We start from the raw sequence: 25,943 nt of genomic DNA, 5'->3' as shown, positions 1-25,943 counted from the left end.
TATATCATATACATATATGGTATTCATAGTATTATGTTATTGACTAATTTTGACAATTGAACAGACTATTGTGCATGTAATGACTTATACAATGAAATGACGCTGAGACGTTTTGGAGCGAACAACCATTAGACTGAGAATCAACGATCAGTTTAGATCAACAAGATCTATTCACTTGGAAATTGTGCTAAATGTAGGCTACCTGTACTTAATCATTTGCAAAGATGTACTGAGACATTGAGAGATGTACTTAGACATTTGCAATTTGATGAAATTAATGAGAAATTCAATTCTGTTGTGAACAATTGCCAAGTGGTTTGGAGGTTTGTCCATGTTGTTTTGAGAATGTAATTTCTGTTTCAAGAAACGAGCCAAACCAATGGAGAAAAACTGTAAGACCACAACTATATTCATTTGTTTTATTTCATAAAATAAAAAATGTAAATTAATTTAATTTAATTTAACTTTTTATTTTATTTTATTTTGAACACACAAGTAGAAACAAAATAACGAAAAACATTCTTGATTTTTAACCAGCATTTTTAACCTCTCGTTGGTTAACTGGCTGAATATTTCTCGTGTCAGGATCGGAGTTGATGCCCAAGGCTTTGTCCACCAGGATTGTTGGAGGGATCTGGTGGTTCTTCACCCTCATCATCATCTCGTCCTACACGGCTAACTTGGCCGCCTTCCTCACCGTGGAGCGAATGGACTCGCCCATAGACTCGGCCGATGACCTGGCCAAACAGACCAAGATTGAGTACGGCGCCGTGAGGGACGGATCCACTATGACTTTCTTTAAGGTTTGGCAACTTTTAGATCAGGCAATCCAGGTCTCATTTACAAAAATTCAGTCTGTTTAAACATCTGATGCAGTATCTGTGTGTTTTGTGATACGTTGGTTTGGTACTGAATTGAGAGAGCTGGTTTTTGACAGCATTTCCACCTCCAGACACTCAGACCTGTGATCTTACATGCACAGATTGGCGGGAATGATTACAGGACACGAACCTCAGCCAGCGGGAATTCAACATGTACAGAGCGAATTAAAGCAGCTTATAGAGGAAGAGAGGGTTATGAGGACATCTGTCACGGCACTGACTAAGAAGGATTTTATGGCATAAGCACAGGAAGTCCAGTAGTAAGATCAGCGTACTGTACATTTATTCACTGCGGAAACAATAAACGTGTCTGAAACGCTGCTCATCTTCTAAAAACCATTGAATTTCAAATGGAAAATTTGCTCTATGGCTGTAAATAATTTCATATGGTTTTGTAAATAGAGATTGTAAATATTGCCTTATAGGAAGTGATAGTTTTGGCTCTTAAATCTGATTATAAAATGGATAGTTCTGGTCCTGGAAGCTGATTGGTGATATTGTGCCTAATAAATGTATATATCAGAAACAACTATGAACCTTAGTTTACATGTCACCAATAGATCTATTTTTGACGCTTTATGAATCTTATTAATAAAATATCATATTAATAAAATACTTATAAATACTTATATAATACAACCTCTCCTATTTTATTCCTTAACTAGATGATCAACATTTAAAACTGTAAAATAGTTGATATACTCAAAAAACAAAGACTAATGAACTAGATTAATTTTCAGAAAAATACAAACATTTTTAATGATTAATAATTGGTGCCTTTTATCATATTGTGTTGCTGAAATTCTATAAAAGCATTTAAAACACTTAAGATTGTTTTTACAGACAATCCTGATGACTGATACTTTTTATTTTAACATTCAAAACTATAAAATTGTTGATATACTCACAAAAACAAAGGCTAATGATCTAGATTAATTTGCACAAAAGAAAGAATATTATTTATGATTAATAATTTGTGTCTTTTTCAAAATGCTGTTGCTTTTGTATAAAAGCAATAAAACACTGTTTTGTACAGATGAAACTTTTAATATACATTTTATTTTATCTGGTAAAGTCTGTCAATGCCTGACACAATTAGTGTCTTTTTCAAAATGCTGTTGCTGAAATTTTATAAAAGCAATAAAACACTTTGTTTTTTATTTTATTTTATTTTTTAAAGTCTGTCAATGTCTGACACAATTAGTGTGTTTTTCAAAAGCCTGCCACACACCTTCAAGTGGCTATACTTGCATTAAACCTTTTCATTTATGCATTTGTCATTTGGGTAAATATTCCCTTGGAAATCGAACCCATGCACATGCTCTACAATAAAGCTATGACATATTTATTTTGCAGAAATCAAAGATCTCCACCTACGAGAAGATGTGGGCGTTCATGAGCAGCCGGAAGAACACAGCGCTGGTGAAGAACAACCGTGAGGGAATCCAGCGTGTGTTGACCACAGACTACGCTCTCCTGATGGAGTCCACCAGCATCGAGTACATCAGCCAGAGGAACTGCAACCTCACACAGATCGGCGGACTCATCGACTCCAAGGGCTACGGAGTGGGCACTCCTATCGGTACGCGCACATCAAACTATCATGGTCAAAAATGTCTCAGAAGAAACTGCATCATGTAGTAGCCTAGCATTTGAATCACCCGGTGTTGTTTAAAAATGTAAAAATAATAAGTTGAAAATGATACTTATGATATGATTGAATCAGCCTGAGTAAATTGAGTTACACCAGTGATCAAATGAAATCATTTTTAAAGGTCAGATCCACACACACACACACACACACACACACACACACACACACACACACACACACACACACACACACACACACACACACACACACACACACACACACACACACACACACACACACACACACACACACACACACAGACATACTAATTCTCCTTAAGGTCTCTAAATTACATTTAATTAGGATATATCAATAAATATATCAATAAATCAATAATAAGGTCTCATTTGTTAACATTGATTAATGCTGTGTTTTAGAGCACTTATTAATCTTTGTTAATGTTAGTTAATAGAAGTATGTCAGTTCACACAGTGCATTAGGTAATCTTGACTTTAATGTAGTTAACTAATATTTACAAATGAAGCCTCGTAAAGTGTTACTAATAAATCTTTATAAATATTCTGTCAAAAAACTTTATTTATTTTGTTAGTTTTCTTTCAGTTAGAGAAACCATCATTTGAACCAGTGATATTTTGTAATATTTAATCATATTTATTCACATGTGTCAATAAATCAATGTGGTGAATAATGCTGATTACAGAAATGCAAAAATTGAACACTTCACCTTTAAACTATATACCTATTTACACCTATAAAAGTACTGGCCTTTCGAACATATTTAGAAATGACAAATCCTAGAAAAACGGACTTGAAGCATTGTTATTTTTGTACTATTTGTACTATTTTGTACCTTAAATTTTATTTTTTATATTTTAATATATTTTTGTTTATTTTGTATTTAAATTTTTATATTATAGTTAAAGATTTAGTATTTTTGTTGTTTTTGTCATTTTTTTATTAGATTTGTGTTTTTAAAAATGTTTATATAGTATTATATATTTTTTTTTCATTTTTTATTATACTTCAAATAAACCAGTGTTATTTTAGTATCTTTGAGATACTATTATAGTTTTTTATTAATATTTTGCATCATTTTATATTTTTATTTGGTTATTTTTTTTGGTAAGTTGTCTTGTGTGTTTTTGTCATTTTAAGTAGTTTTTTTTTTTTTTTTTGGTCTATACAATTTTATAAATTTTTATTTCCGTTTTAGTTACTTTAGTACATCAATTGGAAAGTCAATTAAAATTTGAAATGTTGCCTAAGCAACTAGCTGAAATAAAATGTTTTTTAGATTTTATTTTATTTCAGTTAACGTTTGTTCTTTTCAAGTAACACATGTTCTTTTATGGTTTTAGCTGGCTATAATAATCCTGAAATAAACAACAAAAATGAAAAACTTTAGCAACTCGCTGAAATAAAATAAGTTAATTTAAAGGTAGGTTGGGCCATTTTTTTTTTAGAAACACGTTTTGTTAAACTCTTCACATCCTGATGGCACTCAATAATAGAAGTGGTCTAAATATTAAAACATGTATGAAACAATATTAAAACGTGATCTCGTGAGGTAGTCTCGTGACGCTTTGCAGACTCTGCTCTGTGTGTGTGTTTTGAGGAAGGCGTGTCTTTCTTTTTCATGGCTTTAGTTTTAGATACTGATGATAACCCTGGGTTTCTGTCAGGTTCCCCGTATCGTGACAAGGTGACCATCGCCATCCTGCAGTTACAGGAGGAGGGGAAACTCCACATGATGAAGGAGAAGTGGTGGCGAGGAAACGGCTGTCCCGAGGAGGACAGTAAAGAGGCCAGCGCTCTGGGTGTGGAGAACATCGGAGGAATCTTCATCGTTCTGGCAGCGGGACTCGTCCTCTCCGTGTTCGTGGCCATCGGGGAGTTCGTCTATAGGTCCAGGAAGAACCTGGACATCGAGGAGGTGAGCGTGGGACAGTGTGAATGGCACAATAAATACTGATGTAGGAGCTGGTGGACGTCACAGGACTTTTGCTCCTCGACTCTCCTAAAGCCGGACGTACACTGACTGAACATTACCTGCGGTGTTACATGATGTCAGCTGTGTTATTAACCGGGGGCGACGTTGGACACTGAGCGAAGTTTCAAACATCAACATTTTTTTTTTTTTTACTTTTTCAGATGTATTTTCAGAGATGGACAATGAGATGAAATATGAGTAAAGAGAAGAGTGTTAGTTTAAGGTGAACTGCAGTTCAATTATCACACCAGTTAATATATTGTAGAGTAGCTCGCATCCATGTAGTTTGTATTTAGATTTAAAGGACTTGAACATTTTATTCTTTACAGACATGTTCCTTCTTAATCTAATTTATGATAAGCCATGTCTGTGGGTTTTATTATAGGTGATGTGTGTCATTTTTCCATGTTAAAATGTTCATTTCAAGCTTAATTTGCAGAGTCATTTATAAGCCATTCATTCAACGGTTGATTTTCCCGAACAACAGTTTTAACATGCCTGAAATGTCAAATGGTAGATGGAAAACTTGTCTGAAAACAGTCATTTATTTCATTTGGCGATACAGAAATTACATACTTCACCTTTAAAGGCTCATGCTGACCGTTTTAGCCTTTCTCTTATAAAATGGCTTATTTTATTTCACGACTGTTGGTAACATTTGTCTTAAAGCCGTGTGTTATATGAACCCCTTGTTTTTTAATAGTGAGAACAAACAAACATGTCTATAATGCAGATTTAACATGCAGATCCAGCATTGCGGACGTCCTAACAAGTCATTTTTCAAGTCATTTTTCAAGTCAATTTTTCTGAAATTGAAAATGCTGTGCAGATCATACGTGACGTTTAATACGCAGCGTAGTGTGGATGAATGGATTTTGAATCTGCAACACAACACAAATGTTTTTGTCACGGCTCTTTTTGTGTTCGCAGAGATTTTAAACCTCAGATTAACAGACTGGTTATGTTTCATTCAGTCTACAGGTGCAAGACTTTGTCTTCATTTTTCATCATCCTTTCTGTATTTTGTATTGGTTGACTCTTATGAAAATGCATATAAATATTTTATCACATTGAAATGATTTCTTTACGAGAAGAACAATATATGTGTGATTCATTTCCTTTTTTATTATTTGCCTCTTGTAGTCGATCAGATATTTAATGTTTTTTCACAGATGGACTTTCAGTCTTCTGCATCTAAAACTAAAATGGACGTGTGTTTTATTATTGATCCACTTTGCTGATGGGCTTATACTGAGAAAACCCGATCATTGATTTCTATCAATAAAATCAAGTAATGAAAACGACAAATTATAGGTCAGACAATTACATTTTAATTCCATTTCCTCCATCGTTAAAGGAAACATCCAGCCAAAAATGAAAATCATCATCATTTACTATTCCAAAACGTATGGAAAAATTATGAATAATCTTCATTTAGGTTTTTTTTATTATACAACAACAGTTAATAGTAACACAGCTGTCTGTCTGCAAAGAACAATAAGAAGCAACATAAAAGTAATTAATATGATTTGTGCACAATATTTCAAGTCTCCTAAAGTCGTCCAATATCTTTCTTTGAGGATCAGATTCTCTATTCTCTGAAAATGTCCCGTGCTTCAGCTCTCATTACGCATATGTGATACAATCCTGTTTGGTGTCAGTGATGTGAAACCTTTCACTTTTGGGTGAGCTTGCTTTAACTCAGTCTTGTAAACCATTACCAAGTCTTTTCTGAATAAATCAAGAGCCGGTGACCATGTGGAGGAACAAGTATGCAGCTTCTTCAAGGACTCAATGTCCCTCCACAGGTTCTCCTTGAAACCTCTGTTATCTGCAATAAAGGTGCCGGTTTTTGTCAGTTTTTCAGTTCTCATGTCTCACAATTTCCATATGATTATGAGCGCTGGCTTCAGGGCTCGACCCTTCAAAAGAATCATCTCTGAATTCATAAGAGGAATGAAATGATTCTATGCAAATGAAGATCAGATCAGACGTCTCGTGTGAAGTGTGTGTGTGTGTGTGTGTGTGTGTGATTTCTGCCTCCCTTCAAAGGCATTGAGGGTTTTAAGTGAGAGAAAACTGAATGGAAAAAGTCTTGCATTCTTGTTTCTTCCACCCTTTTCTGACCTTTTGAATTTGTCCATGCGATGTTCGTGTTCAAGAACCTGAAGGCCGAAACAACACGTCGACCTCCACAAAAATAGGTATAAATTGAAACTTCTTTGACACTTTTTACTCATTCAGTCAGTGACGCAACAACAACAACAACAACAACAACAAAACATTAAAAGTAATTACATTACAAAAATTACATTTTTCCTGCAGCATTAAAGTGCAGATTTAATTCTTGATCTAATGCAACGGCAGTCAAGACATAAAAATACCCTTTGGGTCACAAAACACTTTACAATCAGTCCGCCATTAAAAGGAAACGGTATAGTGTCTTTTTAATGGTATAGTGTGTATTTTTGTCCAGTTCGTGAACAAGGGAATAGTATGGAAGCCCATTTCCACCACATAAAAAAAACAAAAAACAAAAACATCCTTTGTTAAATTTATGGTATAAAAAGTCATAATCATGACAAACTGAATTATGACATACTTTTACTGTCATGACTTTTTAATTTGATAAATTCGACTTTATTTCCTCAGAGCATCTCTTCGGGTGAATGAGAGTTTGAGCCGCACAGAAGTTTCAAAGAAGCTTTTGCATTAATCTGCGGTGGAGATGACAGTCTGAGGTTTGTGTATTTTGATGAACTCTGGGATTGAGTTTAAAACTGCTTTCATTTTAGTTCACTGGACCGTAATCCTCTAACCCTGCTTTCTTAATCAAAACTGGGAGTTTTTAATCTAGCGTTGCGCAGGATTACGGATCTATGAGCTTGTGCTGCAGCTGTTTCCTCCTCACAGCAGCTCTCGGTGGTGTAGCGCTTGTGGCGGCTGGAATAATCGGACTCTTTGTGTCTTTCTCTGTACGTGCGATGTGTGTGTGTGTGTGTTTTTAAGTTGTTGTAGACAAATTGTACGTCTTCATATCGGTGGTCTGAATAGAAGGATTATCAGTGCGTCTGCACATTAAAGGGATAGTTCACCCAAAGATGAAAATTCTGTTATCATTTACTCACCCTCATGTCGTTCTAAACCCGTGAGACTTTTGTTCATATTCGGAACACAAATGGAGATCTTTTTGATAAAATCTGAGAGCTTTCTGTCCCTCCATTGACAGCCACACATCTACCACTTTAATGCTTCAAAAAGATCATAAAGAGATCGTAAAACTAAACCATATAAATAGGGAGATTCAGGCCAAATTTTCTGATAAGACACGATCGGGTTATATGATGAACAGATTTAATTTAATTTAATTTAATTTAATTTAGATTGCTTGACATGCATGAACCAATGAGGTTAATTCTTGTGTTACGCAGCATGTTTGAGCTTCAGCAAGGACCAATGAGGTTCATTCTCATGTTACGCAGCATGTTTGAGCCAGTGCCATAGAGAGAGAGAGTTGCGACACTCCCATAGACCTCCGTTGTAAATAATGGCGGCGCTTTTAACCGCCTACTTCCGGGATATGAAGATCGGAATAGTTCCAAACACTGTCATTTGGGCGTTGGACACCATTCACTTACATTGCTGCGCGTCGAGTTGTTCCAGAGTTAAGTTGCCGAAATATCGACCTCTTTTGAATTGTCAACTGTCTATATTGTATCAGAGGCCCTTTGCGATGCTTATACTGGTCTTCATTTGTACATGCACAGCGTAATTATTTATATTTTATGTTGGTTGTTTCAACCAATTTTCAAGCACTGCCTGCTAGCTAACGTTAGTTAGCTAGCGCGACTTCGTCAGCTAAGAGTTCGGTAATGAATCGCTACCACCTTTATAGCAACTTTTATTTAATTTAATTTTTTGGGATATACTAACTTTTCATTATGTTATTATTGTCTTGTGTGAAGCGGCTTGTGAGAACAATGCTGGACCTTTAGGATTGTTATGGCCATCACCAGTCCTGTCTGTTTCATGGATCACCTGCCCCTGGTTTTTGTTTTTCTTGTTCACACACACAAGCACACATTTTTGTTGTCTGTCATTGTTTAATAAAAAATATTTTATTTGAAAACCTTCATTTGTATCAGCCATGCTTAAATTCGTTTTTAATCTGTTATAGTTTTGATAATGTGTATGGCTTAATCTTAAAATAATATTCTTAGTCTTAACATGATCATGTTTCACGTTGTGGTCCTGGGGGGTGGCCACTTTCATCAGATGAAGTGAGCTAGCTTCTAAGCGAATTCTGAACGGACCGCCACGGCAGACCTCTTTGCGTGATCACGAAGGTAGGCTAATGGCTGAATCAAAATTTATAAGCAAAATCACGGGAATCAATAGCCTAATACAGCCCAGTTGTGCTCAAATAAATATCATGAGACGTCCATCATCAGATGAATGATATGGAAAAGTTAAGTTAGAGCCGCTAAAGCCAGTGCTACTACCCATGCGAACATGAACACTATAAGCTTTTCCCTCCAAAAATATAGCCTAAAACGTATCTCCAAATGCAAAACTGACATTAACAAAATGCAATAATGCAATAACAGCTGAAAAAGTACTTGGGTGTGTGTTTTATTTTATATTTACCGTTCAATAATGCAATCGCTGCTGTCTGTCCCATAGAAGAACATGACAGCCAGCGTACGTTTTGGAACTATTGGGGCTTACATGAACCACGTGACAGCCATAGCGGCGACATCAAAGAGTGTCGCAACTCTCTCTCTCTATGGCTCTGGTTTGAGCTTCCTCAAGAACCAATGAGGTTCATTCTCATGTTACGCAGCATGTTTGAGCTTCCTCAAGAACCAATGAGGTTCATTCTCATGTTACGCAGCATGTTTGAGCTTCAGCAAGGACCAATGAGGTTCATTCTCATGTTACGCAGCATGTTTGAGCTTCAGCAAGGACCAATGAGGTTCATTCTCATGTTACGCAGCACGTTTGAGCTTCACCAAGGACCAATGAGGTTCATTCTCATGTTACGCAGCATGTTTGAGCTTCAGCAAGGACCAATCTCGAGCAGCAAGTAAATATGGTTGAGCTGTATCTGTTTATTTTCGCTGATCAACATTTGTGACCCGTGCTGGCAAAACGAGTAGGACGATAATCCCGGAAAAAAGTCAGTTGGTGCCTCACTACTTCGCTCAGAGAAGCTGTCAATCTCAGCTGTCAATCAGGACGTTACACTCCCGTTTAATAGCATCAAATAACTAACTAAAACCAAACTTATGTAAAAAAAAAAATTAACACTTGAAACGAACACATCAGTGTGAAAAAACTACTAAGTGTAATTTGATTGTTTAGTTTGCCTCATGTCCCATTAGAATACATGGAGAGGGCGGGGTTTATGACCTATACTGGGACCAACCACCTGGGGGCGTTTTGGCTTCACTATTCAGGACGTGTGTGGCACACTTGGTCGGAATGCGCACAGGCTAGTTACACGCTATGGACAAAACAAGTGAAAAATTCTACTTTTGTTTAATTACAAAAAAAGTTTCATTAGGCCCTCATCTAGTGATCCCAGTGCTCCAAATAGCAATTAAACATTTAAAAGTATCTTTATTTGTACGTTTTCTGAGAGGAGTACCTTTCCTTTGTCCATGAAAAAAAATTTTCTCTGTTCGCTTTTCGATGATTCCGCTTTCCTCAGCACAAGTTTGATGTCGTTTTAAAGCACTGCATTCCAACTTTGTGAATTTGCATAGCGACTTCTCGATGGTATGATTCTGAATCAATGAAATGTGATTTTCAAACTCATACTGATGTAAACAAAGCGATCTTACTCGCGCTAACTGACAGATCTGAAGCGTGAGCACAAAGATGTCTCAGACAGCACGCGATCCCAAAATACAAATAGTGTATACACAGAAGTACAGTATTTCAAAATATCTATCTTGGTATTCACACACACATTATCTGTTAAGTCTTTAGTGAACGTTTGGTTACCTGTAGGGGAAAAACTTTTGATGTGTAACATTATATTAGATCCGTGCGGTACAGTAGGTCTTATTATATAGGCTATCTATTTCATCAATGTTAATTAAACAATTGTATCATGGGGAAAAAAGGGGTGAAAATATATTGTTCCTATAAATATTTTTGTTTTGACTTGATGTGTGCGAAAATTTGTGTTATTACAAGGAATTTTAAGATCTGGTTGCTAGGTGATTTTGTTTTGGAACCTTCAGAAAACTAACTCTATTTTACTCAATTTACTTTGCTGACTCTATCGACTTGAAATCGACTTATTTTTTGTCTGATTCCAACAACTTATTCTGAATTTTTTTTAATAGAAAATAAACATTTTAGAAAATGTGATCTTTGCGACTCATTTTGCCAGCACGGGTCACTCACATTTATATGTAAATGAAAAGCCTGAAAAATTTGGACTAAACCGCTCAATTCATATTTAGATTAGTTTTACAATCTCTTCATGAACTTTTGAAGCGTCAAAGTGGTAGTTGCGTGGACTTGTCAATGGAGGGACAGAAATCTCCCAAATTTCATTAAAAATATCTTAATTCGTGTTTCGAAGATGAACGACATGAGGGAGAGTAATTGATGACATTTCTTTTCATTTTTGGGTGAACTAACCCTTTAAACAGCTTTAAATAGTTCTCTATGAAATGGTATAATGGGCCCTTGAATGTATTTTTTCCCCTGATACACTATTTGACAGAAAATCCCACCATACTTACAATATTGTACATATTGTTTTGCATTGAAGAGGAATGTAATTATTGCAATAAATTGGTTCATATTAACTGGAGAGTAACAATGTAGATTAATTTGTCAAATACATATAAATTCAGCTGTAGTTCTAAAGATGTACATCGTTGATTGTTCATTAACTAATATCATAAGTCAAAATACTTTAAAATGCCAAACGTCATTGAAATTGTCCAGAAAAAGAGATAAAACTTTCATCTTTAACATTTCTTTTTACATAATAGTGAATTATAATTTAATAATCCGTTACTATGGGGCGTTAGGACCCACACAGACCACAGGGTTAGCGCCCCCTGCTGGCCTCACTAACACCTTCCAGCAGCAACCTAGTTTTCCCAGGAGTCTCCCATCCAGGTACTGACCAGGCTCAGCCCTTTAACCATCTTTAACAGTGGAATTAAATTACAGAAATGAATTACAGTTACACCAAACACTGTCTACTCTAATGGGAATAATACAAGTTTTGTGGGGGTTTTTTTTTAAGCATCCATCTTCATCACACATCACTTGAAAATGTACTAGAAAAAAAGTAATAATAATTTGCAGCTTTTGTCGCCATCTGCTGGTAAGACAAAAAAGGCAATACTTTCCCCCAGTAACACCGAGTCTAAAATGCTTTCACCTATACTTGAATGTATAGAAAATGTTTATAAAATATTATACTCTTATTTTAGCAAGAGTGTAAGATCATTAGGAGAGCAGATATTACAATAAAAATACCAGCAAAAGGAGAAGGACACAACAAAATAATTACATTACAAAGTCACGCTTGTCTGTGTGATCGCTGTGTGTCTCTGTGTCTTCGGTCTCTGTAGCGGCTCCTTATTCACCATCAGCTGATCCTGAGAGAACTGGACTGACGTCTAAACACTGAGAGTCCTACAATAAAACACACAGACAGACACATATGAGTATGATACATTACTGAGTCACATCACATCTGGAGATCATTTCAGGAAAACACAGCCAGAGATATATATACTGTATATATATATATATTACAGTCAGAGATATGAATGAAAAACTGCTAATAGATTAATAACAATAAATGATAAACAACTCTCTCTTAATCACTTGCACAGAGACACTGTAAGAGATGAAAATATATTAATATATTCATAGATCAGTCACATCACAGAATTAAACTAATAGTACAAAGACTGAAGTGGAGCTGAATTATTATGTTAAATTCTCCGTTACAAACATATGAGGCCTGTTACTGAACTTGGGCCAATTTAAAAGCTTTAAATAAAATATATACCCACAGTAGCTTAGTTTCTCCAGTTTATAATGTGGATCATCCTTTAGATCAAAAAGTATCTGCACTTCAGAACTTCCTAGGTTATTCTCAGACAGATTGAGTTGACTCAGGTGTTCAGGGTTTGATCTCAGAGCTGAAGCCAAAGCAGCACAACCTTCAGCTGTGACGCCACAATCCCTCAACCTGTTGAAAACAATGGCACTGTTTAAATTGTAGTTCAAATGTCTGTAGTTTGTGGTTCACGCTGAGGAGATATAATGACAAGCATTGCCACATACTGCTGCTGATAGAATGAGATGTATGCATGTTGATGCTCAATGGTGCTGTTTGAAACGGTCATGTGCTTCAGGGCTAAACAGACACACAGAGTTGAATGAGAGATATTGTTTCATAGTGATATAAAAGACTGTTCTGACTGGAGAAACAGTCACTTGCTCCTCTAATAAACTCCTACAGGAGGACATTTGCTTCACGGGACCCACGTGGTCCCCATTACATATAATTTATTAACTCTTGTGATCAAACACACGCTTTGTCTCATCTGGCAGCTTATAAACTACACTGAACAAAATTATAAACGCAAAACTTTTGTTTTTGCTCCCATTTTTCATGAGCTGAACTCAAAGAACTACGATTTTTTCTATGTACACAAAAGGCCTATTTCTCTCAAATATTGTTCACAAATCTGTCTAAATCTGTGTTAGTGAGCACTTCTCCTTTGTCAAGATAATCCATCCACCTCACAGGTGTGGCATATCAAGATGCTGATTAGACTGCACATTATTGCAAATGATTGCACAGGTGTGCCTTAGGCTGAGCACAATAAAAGGCCCGTCTAAAATGTGCAGTTTTACTGTGTCGGGGGGTCCGGGGGGGGCCGGGGATTTGCCTCACGCAGTGCAACACATCTCCTTCGCATAGAGTTGATCAGGTTGTTGATTGTGGGCTGTGGAATGTTGGTCATCTCCTCTTCAATGGCTGTGCGAAGTTGCTAGATATTGGCAGGACCTGGAACACGCTGTCGTATATTACATATCATGCCGTATATACTGCACAATTCAGAGTGGCCTTTTATTGTGGTCAGCCTAAGGAACACTTGTGCAATAATCATGCTGTCCAATCAGCATATTGATATGCCACACCTGTGAGGTGGATGGATGATCTTGGCAAAGGAGAAGTGCTCACTAACACAGATTTAGACAGATTTGTGAAAAAATTGAGAGAAATAGGCCTTTTGTGTACATTGAAAAAGTCTTAGATCTTTGAGTTCAGCTCATGAAAAATGGGGGCAAAAACAAAAGTGTTGCGTTTATAATTTTGTTCAGTGTAAATAGAAATGTGATGAACTCAATAGATATACCGTAAATCCTCTAATATTGGCCTGTATTCCATTAGCAGCCGGGTCTCTAACATTGGCCGGTCTCGCTGTCGGCGGAGGTAAATAAAGGCCGGTCTCTAATAGTGGCCGGGGCCTAATAGTGGCCGGGGCTATTATTAGAACCAACGTTTTACTGGGCAGGCCACAACATTATGCTTGTGATAGTAACATTTTATTAACAATTTATTCTCTTAATGTATATATTCTAATAATTAGGGCTGTAACAATATGCAATATAAATCCGAAATCGCTACACTCAGACCTATGAACCTGTGTCGCGGTGTGAGAAGGCAGAATCGTGACACACCCCTTTTTTGAAGTTAACATTATACAATACGTAGACCTACACCACAAAACTAGTTGAGGATAAATTTAATATTGTGCAATTCCAGCGTTATAAACGGGGACATTTGCAGTAAAAACTTGAAATATAAATTCTCAGAAAATGCATTTAATAGGCCTACATATTGAAAAATATCAGTCTACACATGCGTTTTATATTTAATATGAGGGAAATAGCCTAGGCACAAAAAATCTTTAACTTTTAGGTAGCAAAATATTTTTTTGTAATTCTGTGAATTACACTGCGCAAACCGAAAGTAATAGCCTACTAACCGGATGAAGAAGGGTTGGCTCTCCACAGAACACAAAATATTCATTTTAATTTATTTTTCGTGTTTCCATAGAACTACAGCCTAAACATGCAATGAAATCATGTTAACGAGCTTCATTTCCTCCAGATCATCACCCATTTAGATCGAGGGCCTTTCCTTTTATTGTTGAAATCTAAAGTGATTATAGCCTTCATTCACTCATTGATCACATAGTAGTGAGTTCAAACTAAACACATTTAGACTCTTGTCTGTTCAACTCTAAACCTCTGAGTCAGCCGTCCTCTGCGTGGTAAGTCACAGAGGCTTTAAATGACTATTTTTAAACATTAATGTTATCTCAAAGTTCAGTATTTATCAAATTACCATAAGCAACTGAAGTAAATGTTTGATGTGTCAAAAACAGCAGTAGGTCGTGTGATGTGATGGAGATTAATGAAATTAACTTACCGTATTTTCCGCACTATAAGGCGCACCGGATTATAAGGCGCACCTTCAATGAATGGCCTATTTTAGAACTGTTTTCATATATAGGGCGCACCGGATTATAAGGCGCATAGAATAGAAGATACTGCAGTCAAACGTTTGACTGGGTTTGCGTTATGCAGTGGTCACCAACCTTTTCAAGCCTAAGATCACATCCAAAGTCCAAATGTAAACCAAGATCTACCACTTGCAAAAAAATATGAAAAACCAAGTGGCTGAGCTGTAAAACCTTGTTTATACTCGACGCGTCCGCATGAGCGCGAATGTAATAAACTAATATCCGTCTGCTCGGGCAGATTCGGCTCAAAGTCGTGCATCTTCGGATGCGGAAAATGACGTCATTGTGACAGCACGCGCGCCTCCGCATCCGAAGATGCACGACTTTGAGCCGAATCTGCCCGAGCAGACGGATATTAGTACATCTCATCACACCGGCACCCAGTTTGCGCGTCTAAATCAGTTGTATGGTCTGGTGTTCAGTCTAAAACAAAACAGTTGCGTCAAGTATAAATGCCTCGTCTGTTTGGGGAGGTGCGCGCGCAGTCAGCGGAGGCTCGCGCTCCGGTGCCAGGCGAAAGTATAAACAAGGTTCAAATCAGCGGTTGTTTTACAGACATTAATATAAGGCGCCAGATCCATATATAAGGCGCTCCGGATTATAAGGCGCACTGTCGTTTTTTGAAAAAATTAAAGGCTTTTAAGTGCGCCTTATAGTGCGGAAAATACGGTAATCTTCAGTCATCAGAGTCACTTGTGCTGAGATTTTGTGTGTTTAACAGAGCATTTATTTATAGATGATTTTAGTCTTAGAATTTATATTAAAGGACTTGTCTTGCTGAGGACAAAAACACGTGTGACCAATCAGAGAGATGATCTTACCATAGTTTCTCCAGTTTACAGTGAGGATCTTTAAGTCCAGTGCAGAGAAGCTTGACGCCCAAATCTCGTAGATTATTCCAAGACAGAACCAGTTCTCTCAGGTGTGAGGGGTCTGATCTTAGAAATGAAGCCAGAGCAGCACAACCTTCATCTGTCACACCACATTCCCACAACCTGTAGAGAACAACGACACACTCTTAACTCTATATCATCTCAAAGTGTTTAATCATTTACAGTTCAATCAGCTGAACTCCCAGCAGCAGACTTTACATTGTTTCATGTGTGAGAGTCAAATATGATCTTACCACAGTATTTCCAGTTTACAGTGAGGATTCTTGAGAGCAGCACAGAGAAGCGTCACACCAGAACTTCCTAGTTTATTCCAAGACAGGTTCAGTTTTCTCAGGTGTGAGGGGTTCGATCTCAGAGCTGAAGCCAGAGAAGCACAACCTTCATCTGTGAGACCACAGTCACTCAAGCTGGAGAGAGATGAAAATCATAATTGTAAACACTATGAACTGAAAACATACAAAAAAAAGTAACTTCCTGTAATAAACAATAAATTGCATTTCCAATGTAATTCATTCATTCTGTTAGAAAAAACCTATTCATACACATTCTTTTCCAAGTTTCAATTTGAATTAACTCAATATTTTGTATTGATTCATTTGTAACTTTAAACTTGTTTAAAACTAATCTGCAGATAGAACTGTATAGAAAACACATAAAAATACTGACACTAAACTCTCGACAACATCTGCAGCACTGAAGCTTTATGAGATTTTAACTTAGACATTTTTTAAATGTTTTAACAGTGAAGTGATTGTTCTCAATGATACTTACTGAACTGATCTGGACTCTTTAATCACAGGCAGCAGCTTCTGAAAAACATGCATATTTTCAGCTTTATTGTTTCCTACAACAAATGTCTTGAGATCAAACTCATCCAGCTTCTTCTCTGATGTCATCAACACAAAAGATACAGCTGACCACTGAGAGGAAGAGAGTTTGGCTTCCTTTATTGTTCCAGATTTCAGATACTGTTGTATTTCCTCAGCTAGTGAATGATCACCCAGCTCATTCAGACAGTAAAACAGATTGATAAATTTCTCTGGAGAGTTAATGGTCCTGATCTTCTTCTTGATGCAATCAACTGTTTCCTTATTGCTTTCAGATCTTATTCTTGTCTGTTTTATCAGTGGTTGTAGGAGAATCTGATTAGACTCCACTGACAGACCCAGAAGAAACCGCAAGAAAAAGTCCAGATGTCCTTTTTTACTCTGTAGAGCCTTATTCACAGCTCTCTGATGCAGCGCAGATAATGACACATGTTCTGATGAATTGTGTTTAAACCAGTCCTTAACTTTAGACAACAAACTTCGTTGGGTGATTTGGTCAAACACATTTCTGTTGTTGTATGTACAGGAGAGGTGCACATATAGGGCCGCTAGATGTTCCTGAATGCTCAGATGTACAAAGCAGAAGACTTTCCCCTGATACCAGCCAAACTCCTCTCTGAAGATCTGAGTGCACAATCCTGAGTAAACTGATGCTTCTGTCACATCAATGCCACACTCTCTCAGGTCTTCCTCATAGAAGATCACATTGCCTTTCACAAGTTGCTGAAAAGCCAGTTTCCCCAGTTTGAAAATCATCTTTTTGTCTGTGTCCTTCTTTTCATTGTACTTTGTGTCTTTGATGCTAATCTGTGCTATCAGGAAGTGTGTGTACATCTGAGTGAGAGTCTTGGGAATCTCTCCACTCTCTGCTTCGCTCAACATCTTTTCTAGAACAGTGGCTGAGATCCAGCAGAACACTGGGATGTGGCACATGATGTAGAGGCTCCTTGATGACTTCAGGTGTGTGATGATTGTATTGGCCAGACTCTGATCACTGATTCTCTTCCTGAAGTATTCCTCCTTCTGTGGATCATTGAAGCCTCGTACCTCTGTCACTCGATGGACACACTCAGAGGGGACGAGATCGGCTGCTGCTGGTCTGGAGGTGATCCAGATGAGAGCAGAGGGAAGCAGATTCCCCACAATGAGGTTCGTCAGCAGCACGTCCACTGAGGCTGATTCACTTACATCACACAACCTCACATCGCTCTGAAAATCCAGAGATAGACGACACTCGTCCAGACCATCAAAGATGAACAACACTTTATATTTGTCACTGGGTATATTCCTTTCTTTTGTTTCAGGGAAAAAGACATGAAGAACCTCTGAAAGACTGATTGTTTTGTCCTTCATCAAATTGATCTCTCTGAAAGGAAGTGGAAATATGAGCTGGATGTCCTGGTTCTCTTTCTCTTCAGCCCAGTCCAGGATGAACTTCTGCACAGAGACTGTTTTTCCAATGCCAGCGACTCCCTTTGTCAGCACAGTTCTGATGGGTTTGTCTTGTCCAGGTAAAGGTCTAAAGATGTCATTGCATTTGATCGGTGTGTCCTCTGTTGCTGCTCTCCTGGATTGTGTCTCAATCTGTCTCACCTCATGTTCATTACTGATCTCTCCACTCTCACTCTCTGTGATGTAGAGCTCTGTGTAAATCTCATTCAGGAGTGTTGGGTTTCCCTGCTTTTCTGTTCCCTCGTAAAGACACTGAAACTTATTCTTCAGATTTGATCTAAATGTGTTCAGGACTTTATGGCTGTAAAATGAAAATAACACATTATTACACTTGTGCACATGACAACTCTCTAATTTATTTAAAATACTTATTTAAAGGGATAGTTCAACCAAAAATTCTCTCAACATTACTTATGCCATTCCAGTTGCATATGACTTTGATAGGTGTATGTTTAAAAGTTAAAAATAGTGCTGTGAAAAAAAAAGTGTTTGCCCCATCCTGATTCCTTCTGTTTTGTGTATATCTCATACTAAACTGTTTCAGAAATAAAAACGTCTCAGTTACATATGGTAACCCTCGTTCCCTGAAGGAGGGAACGGAGACTTATGACGGACCGACTAATAGGAATCTCGCTAGAGAGGCCAATCTACTTCGAGTGAAACTAAATGAGCCTATGCACATTGGCGTGCAATCATTTGCATCTGCTGCTCAGCCACGCAGCGTGGGTATATAATGAGCAGCAGGTGCGATTGCACAGTTTTTTTTGCTGAGGAGCCAAGCCTGATAAGCTGGTCGCCCCGGCGGGCAGCAGCAGATGTAGCGACGGGAGGTACATCTCCGTTCCCTCCTTCAGGGAACGAGGGTTACCATATGTAACCGAGACGTTCGATATCAGTCGGTCACTCTCGACATACGTTGGACCGACTAATAGGAATCCCTACCAAAGCGCCACAGCTGCTGCACCCCATCCAGCGCCCTGTGTAAGCCTCTACCCCTTCTTGCCTGGAAGGACGATAGGAGAGGGCTTACACAGAGTGTATCTGCCACTGTTGTTCCGTGATAACCCATACAGTGAGATTATTGGATAACACTGGAAAAGCGTGCCATTTCTATGGGAAGGGGAACGCTGCGGAAGCCACATTCTTCAAAGGAATTATGTGGAACAAATACATATGGACTAGCCCGAAGGTTGTACTGCAGATGAATACTGGGTGACTTAGCCCAAGAGAAAGACACAGGCTTCGATTAGGAGTAGCCATGGAAGGATACACATATGGGATCCCCGTAGGGTCACACATATGGAACCTAGCCTAAACACGGTTCTCAAGGATTCAACGGATAAAGGCCTGGCACCGGACGCTCCGCCATGTCCGGGCAGAGGGTGTTGGAGAACTCACAGGTTTTTCACTCTGGAGGAACAAGGAGCACAGTAGGATGCAGCAAGCCAACAGCTGGGCCTCTCAGTGCTTCTACCCTTTTAGGGTGAGAACACGGGAGGAGACTGGCTCTACACGTAGGCTATAAAATCTAGCGAACATGTTAGGTGTCGCCCAGCCCGCAGCTCTACAGATATCTGTTAGCGAGGAGCCACATGCCAGTGCCCAGGAGGATGCAACGCCTCTCGTGGAGTGAGCATGCAACCTGTGCTTGGTAAGCCAAGGCGATGGTATCCACTATCCAGTGGGCCATCCTCTGCTTGGAGAAAGCCTTTCCCTTCTGCTGGCCTCCGTAACAGACAAAGAGCTAGTCTGAGGTCCTGAGACTTTGAGTTCTGCCCATGTACAGATGCTGGGTGCAAACGGGACAGAGCAAAGCCAGGGCTGGGTCTGCCTCCTCCAGGGGCAGCGCTTGTAGGTTCACTACCTGGTCTCTGAAGGGAGTGGTAGGAACCATGGGCACATAGCCAGGCCGGAGTCTCAGTACAACATGGTTGTCACCCGGCCCGAACTCTAGGCACGATTTGTCGACCGAAAATGCTTGCAGGTCCCTTATCCTCTTGATAGAGGCTGCAATCAGCAGCAAAGTCTTCAAGGAGAGAAGCTTTAAGTCTGCTGATTGCAATGGCTCAAAGGGAGCATCCTGAAGTGCTCGAAGCACCAGGGAAAGGTCCCAAGAGGGTATAGAGGGGGGTTGAGGAGGGTTTAACCGTCTCTCCCCCCTACGGAACCTGACGACCAGGTCGGGCTTTCCTACTGATTTGCCATCTATGTGGTCATGATATGCTGAAATAGCGGCAGCATGTACTTTGAGGGTGGAGGGAGACAGCCTTTTCGCTCCAACCCTTGCTGCAAGAAGGAAAGCACGGACCCAATCGAACATCTTCGGGGTTCCTCTTGGTGAGAAGAACACCACTCGACGAACAGGTTCCACTTCAAGGCGTACGCACGTCTCATAGATGGCGACCAGACATGGAGTTTACAGAGGTCTGGACACGGGTGCCCTGTCTCTGAGTCAGGAGGTCCTTCCTCAGAGGAATGGGCCAGGGAGGGACTGTCACGAGGAGCATGAGTTCTGGGAACCACCGGAAGGACATGCTCCTCGTCCTCCCTGACTTTGCACAGGGTCTGCGCAAGGAGGCTCACTGGGGGGAACGCATATTTGCGGAGGCCCCGGGGCCAGCTGTGTGCCAGTGCATCCGTGCCGAGTGTACCCTCGGTCAGGGAGTAAAACAGCTGGCAGTGGGAGGTCTCTGAGGCGGCAAACAGGTCTACATGAGCCTCCCCGAACTCTCTCCAGATCAGCTGAACCGCCTGGGGGTTGAGTCACCATTCTCCCGGGAGCACACCTCGTGACAGCTCGTCGGCCACACGGTTGAGCACACCAGGGACATACATGGCTCGAAGCGACTTCAGATACTTCTTACTCCAAAGGAGGAGATGGCGGGCAAGTTGCGACATGCGACAGGAGTGTAGACCACCTTGTCGGTTGATGTACATTACGGTCGCAGTGTTGTCCGTACGGACCAGCACGTCCCTGCCCTGTTGCGGCCTCTTTAAGGGGCTCAGAGTGAGACATACTGCTAGCAACTCGAGGCAGTTGATGTGCCAATGCTGTTGAGGGCCCGTCCACACCCCTGACACTGCATGCCCGTTGTACGTGGCACCCCAGCCGGTGACAGAGGCATCTGTCAACACCACAGCATGCCTGGACACCTGTTCCAAGGGCACTCCTGCCCGCAGAAACGAGGGGTCTGACCACGGGCTGAAGGTCTGATGTCACGCCGGTGTGACTGTCACCCGGTGAGTGGCATGATGCCACGCCCATCTCAGGACTTGGCCGTGAAGCCAGTGCTGAAGCGGTCTCATATAGAGCAGCCCGAGCGGAGTTACCACTGCTGCCGCTGCCATATGCCCCAGGAGCCTCTGAAAGAATTTCAGTGGAGTCATGAATTTCAGTGGAGACATGTAGCGCCGTTGCGCTAGGGCGGCCCGAGGTCGAGTCTCGGCTCGTGGACCTTTCCCGATCCCATCCCCCGTCTCTCTCCCACCTCGCTTTCTGTCAACTCTCTACTGTCCTGTCACAATTAAAAAGGCAAAAAAAAGAGAATTTCAGTGGAACCGCCGTCCTGCCTTTGAACATGTTCAAGCAGTTCAGCACCAACTGAGCGTGTTGCTCTGTGAGGCGCGCTTGTCTGTGCGACCGAATCCAACTCCATACCGAGAAAAGAGATCCTCTGCACAGGGGTGAGTTTGCTCTTTTCCCAGTTGACCTAAAGACCCAACTGGCTGAGGTGCCTGAGCATGAAGTCCCTGTGTTCGCATAACTGATCTCGAGAGTGTGCTAATATGAGCCAGTCGTCGAGATAGTTGAGGATGCGAACGCCCTGTTCTCTCATGGGAACAAGGGCCCCCTCCATGACTTTCGTGAAGACAGGGACAGCCTGAAGGGCAGGACCTTGTACTGATATGCTCGACCCACGAACGCAAAGCACAGAAACGGCCTGTGTCGAGGGAGAATAGAGACATGAAAGTACACATCCTTCAGGTCGATCAGGTCGTCCTGCAAACCAATCTCGGGGACGGATGCATTCGAAAATGCGTTTGTGCGTGAGCATTTTGAACGGTAGCTTGTGGAGGCTCCGATTCAAAACTCGCAGGTCCAAGATCCGTCGTAACCCACCTCCTTTCTTGGGTACAATGAAGTAGGGAATGTAGTGCCCTGACCTCATATTGGCTGGAGGGACCGGCTCAGTCGCATCCTTCGCCAGTAGGACTGCAATCTCCGCCCGCAAGACATGGGCATCGGCTGCTCTCACTGTAGTGGAGTGGATGGCCCGAAACTTGAGGGGATGCCGGGCGAACTGAATCGCATAGCCGAGCCTGATGGTCCAGATGAGCCAGCGAGACGGACTGGGGAGCGCTAACCAGGCTTGCAGAGACCGTACAAGCAGCACCAAAGGGACCATAGGCCAACCCAGAGAGGGGCAGCGAGGTGGAACACAGGGACGCGGCTCGGGAGGCTCTCTCTGGTAGGCATCCAGTAGCGGAGTCTGAGTGTGCTGAGCAACACTTACCTGGTTCCACGGGGTAGGAGGTGCAGGAGGCGCTCGGTTGCGCTCTCGAAACGCACACTGCTGCCCGCTGGCGATAGAAGAGGCGGATGAGAGTGGTGAGGATTATCTCCCCCCACTGCTCTACAGGCCCTCTTCGGACCCAGTGATGAAAGGAACTGCTCTTTTATTGAGAATTTGGGTACCGCTGGTTTTGAGGCCAGCGGCGGAACAAAAAAAAAAGGGAACAAAGGATTTTCCACCCGACCCTCTTCAGGGGGAGGGAGCGGTGCGGTCACCATCTCCCGAAGAGCAGTCCCATCCTAGGGCCGCTTGCTTTTGGCTTTGCCGCCCTTCTTGGCGGGGGCCTGGACAGGCGGGGGGGCTGTCTGCGACTGGCTTCACGGCGCCGTTTAGGTGGAGGCTGCTGCTGCGACGCGGGAGCGAGGGCAGACGCAGAAGGCCGCCCCCGGCGACGAGGGGTGGAGGCAGCAGCAAGATGTGTTTGATGGCCTCAGTCTGCTTTTGTACAGCGGAGAACTGTTGGGCAAAGTTCTTGACCGTGTCGCTGAAGAGGCCAGTCTGGGACACGGGGGAGTTAAGGAACCGGAGCGTGTCGGTCTCCCTCATGTTAGCCAGATACAGCCAGAGATTGCGTTCCTAGACCACTAGAGTGGACATCGCACGACAAACTGACCGCGCGGTGACCTTCGTCGCACGAAGTGCGAGGTCCGTTGCGGCACAAAGTTCCTGGAGAAGTTGTGGATTGTGACCACCCTCGTGCAGTTCCTTCAGTGCCTTGGCCTGATGGACCTGCACCAACGCCATGGCGTGCATGGCAGAGGCGGCTTCCCCACAGGCCTTGTAAGCCTTGCCAGTTAAGTCCGACGAGTACTTACAGGCCTTACAAAGGCTCTTGGACTCAAAAGAACTACACTGAGAATCATTATCTCCAAATGGAAAAAGGTCTCAAGTTACGACTGTAACCATTGTTTCCAGAGAAGGGAACGAGACTGTGTCATAGTAGCGACGGTGTGAGAACGCCTCTCTGTGATTGCGTCTTGAAGCACGTGTGAAATCAGTCCAATACCATGGCAAGCCAGAAGTATGGCAGAATGGTTACAGTAGTAACCTGAGACATTCCCTTTCAAGAGAAAGAAACAATGAAAGACTTAATTTTTTGGGTGAACTATAATTTTATTGGTTATGGTGGACTAGATCTGTGTATGTTGTTGCTGTTACTGCTGAAACAAACAGACAAAATTAATGCTGGTATTGAACACATATTCAAATATAAAATCACCTGTAAGCAGATCTAGACTGGTTGTTCTGTGGAAGAGGATGGTAATCATTTGGAACACATGATGATCTATAGGGTCCGGCTGTAATGCTTAGATCCACAGAAGACGAAGATGATTATAAAAGAACATAAGATTTATTATGAAATCAGAATAACAAGCTAACATGCGAAACAATGTGCTAGTGCAAAGACAGCAACGGACAATGAACTGAGGGACCAAAGGAACTTAAGTAGTGGTACAAACAAGGTTAATAAGGAGACACAGCTGAACTAAGAGAACTAATCATATCAGTAACCATGACAATTTATAAGTGGTGGGAAACTAGACAAAGAAAGCACATGTGACTGAGTGAAACAAAACAAATTGACCTTGACTGTGACACAAAATGGTATTTACTGTATGAAGCCTCTTATAGAGTAAACATCTATCAAAAAAAATCCCATATTGCTACAGTAACAAAAGCAGGTTTTTCAGTAACTATGACTGAAAATATTAAAACTTTTAAACCAGCATTCATTTCCCATGTGGAATATTTAAAAAGATATACTTTTACACTATGTAGTGAGACATACAATCAGTTAGGATGCCTAGTAAAAGTCTTATGAGGTGAATGAAATAAAAGAAGTTTTGATCATTGAATTAAAATAAAAAAATCTCTCAGGTTACCTGAAAACAGTTGATGCAGCTGTTCTCTGGTGTGGTTGTCCTATGTGTAAACTGAGCATAAAGATATTGCAGAGTCAGACCAACTGGTGAATGATAATGGTACCTAATAAAACAGGCTGTGACTATGAGGAATGGTTACCTCAAAATGTACTTCCATATGTAAGTTCGAGGGACTTTCTTTTACACAACTCATTAGCTATTATCACGTGCCAGTGATTATGCCATAGGACACAGGTTTTTAAACCCTGGGTCACAGACTTAAAAAAAGTGGGTCGCCAAGATGATTGCACATACAAGATAGATGTACCAGTAGCGGGCACCAGTTGCGCCTTATTTTCACATCTGCATAGTTGACGATTACCGCATTTTACTAGATTTGTAATGAGACGTGTTTGTAAACATGTTTTCTACCATAAAAGCTAGACTGCAGTTTCTGCCAAAATAAAAGCTCACATGTTTATCTCTCTCAGGTATAGAACTTAGGACAAAACTAATTATGAAAGTTTCATTTATTTTTCAGTGTATTTGTTTGACAATATATGGCTATTTCGGCATGCCTCCAAACCCCCCTAGAGGGGCCGAGGTCCACCCACGACACCCACAAAATCCTATGCGAAACACTGTAGGCATATTTATTTGTATTGCATGTTTTATAAATGTTACATACATATTTAGAATATGTTTGCAGAAAATGTGTACCTGCTGCCAGATGAAGTGTTTCCGTTATTAAAACGTAGTGGAGGATCCATAGACTGATCACTCTTCACAGACACACAGCTGGGCTCTGGAGATTCTGTTCTCTTATGATGGACTGAACTGTAAGAGTTTAGAGATATAGCTTTATAAAGCAGGTTTTATTAGATTCAAACATAATGTCCTTCGGTCAGGGAGAAAATAAGGCTCACAAAGAGCTGAAGTGCAAAGCTGTATCCTGTAATTAGTGCTTTTGTGTGAACAGCTTCATGAACATGAAAACTTCAGATGACAATTTAAATGGCTGCATATAGTTCACACTATACATTTCCTATCTCATTCCACAATGTATACAATACTGATCTATACAATACTGATCTGTCTGTTTGCATAAATATTACCTGTATCTCCAGGCAGATGATGTGTTTCTATTGTTAAAACGTAGTGGCGGATCCATAGACTGATCACTTTTCATAGACACATAGCTGGGCTCTGGAGATTCTGTTCTCTTCTTCTTGACTGCACTGTAACAGAAGGCTTACATAGAGC

General features: G+C 40.7%; 2 protein-coding genes across 3 annotated transcripts in view; one reads left to right on the top strand and one right to left on the bottom strand.

Moving 5' to 3' along the window:
- The window catches only part of grik1b (glutamate receptor, ionotropic, kainate 1b), a 48,752-nt gene extending 41,664 nt beyond the window's left edge, over positions 1–7,088 (top strand). For both annotated transcript variants that reach the window (XM_082179969.1, XM_082179968.1), the window contains 3 exons: positions 586–803; positions 2,238–2,463; positions 4,179–7,088. In XM_082179969.1, coding sequence (XP_082036095.1) covers positions 586–803; positions 2,238–2,463; positions 4,179–4,468 — 734 coding nt within the window. In that variant the 3' untranslated portion in view covers positions 4,469–7,088. The remainder of the gene's footprint in view (positions 1–585; positions 804–2,237; positions 2,464–4,178) is intronic.
- A 2,691-nt stretch (positions 7,089–9,779) lies between these two features.
- The window catches only part of LOC309505879 (uncharacterized protein), a 45,505-nt gene continuing 29,341 nt past the window's right edge, over positions 9,780–25,943 (bottom strand). The window contains exons 17-25 of the mRNA XM_082179340.1: positions 25,796–25,918; positions 25,401–25,517; positions 24,702–24,752; positions 24,038–24,124; positions 16,737–18,545; positions 16,199–16,372; positions 15,894–16,067; positions 12,544–12,722; positions 9,780–12,157 (exon numbers count right to left, since the gene is read on the bottom strand). Of these exons, the coding sequence (XP_082035466.1) occupies positions 12,156–12,157; positions 12,544–12,722; positions 15,894–16,067; positions 16,199–16,372; positions 16,737–18,545; positions 24,038–24,124; positions 24,702–24,752; positions 25,401–25,517; positions 25,796–25,918 (2,716 nt within the window). The 3' untranslated portion in view covers positions 9,780–12,155. The remainder of the gene's footprint in view (positions 12,158–12,543; positions 12,723–15,893; positions 16,068–16,198; positions 16,373–16,736; positions 18,546–24,037; positions 24,125–24,701; positions 24,753–25,400; positions 25,518–25,795; positions 25,919–25,943) is intronic.

The sequence above is a fragment of the Leuciscus leuciscus genome, assembly GCF_965113295.1.
Source record: "Leuciscus leuciscus genome assembly, chromosome: 9".
In the NCBI taxonomy this organism is placed as follows: domain Eukaryota; kingdom Metazoa; phylum Chordata; class Actinopteri; order Cypriniformes; family Leuciscidae; genus Leuciscus; species Leuciscus leuciscus.
Note: the sequence above shows the minus strand (reverse complement) of the source record. Positions and strands in the feature narration are given on the sequence as shown.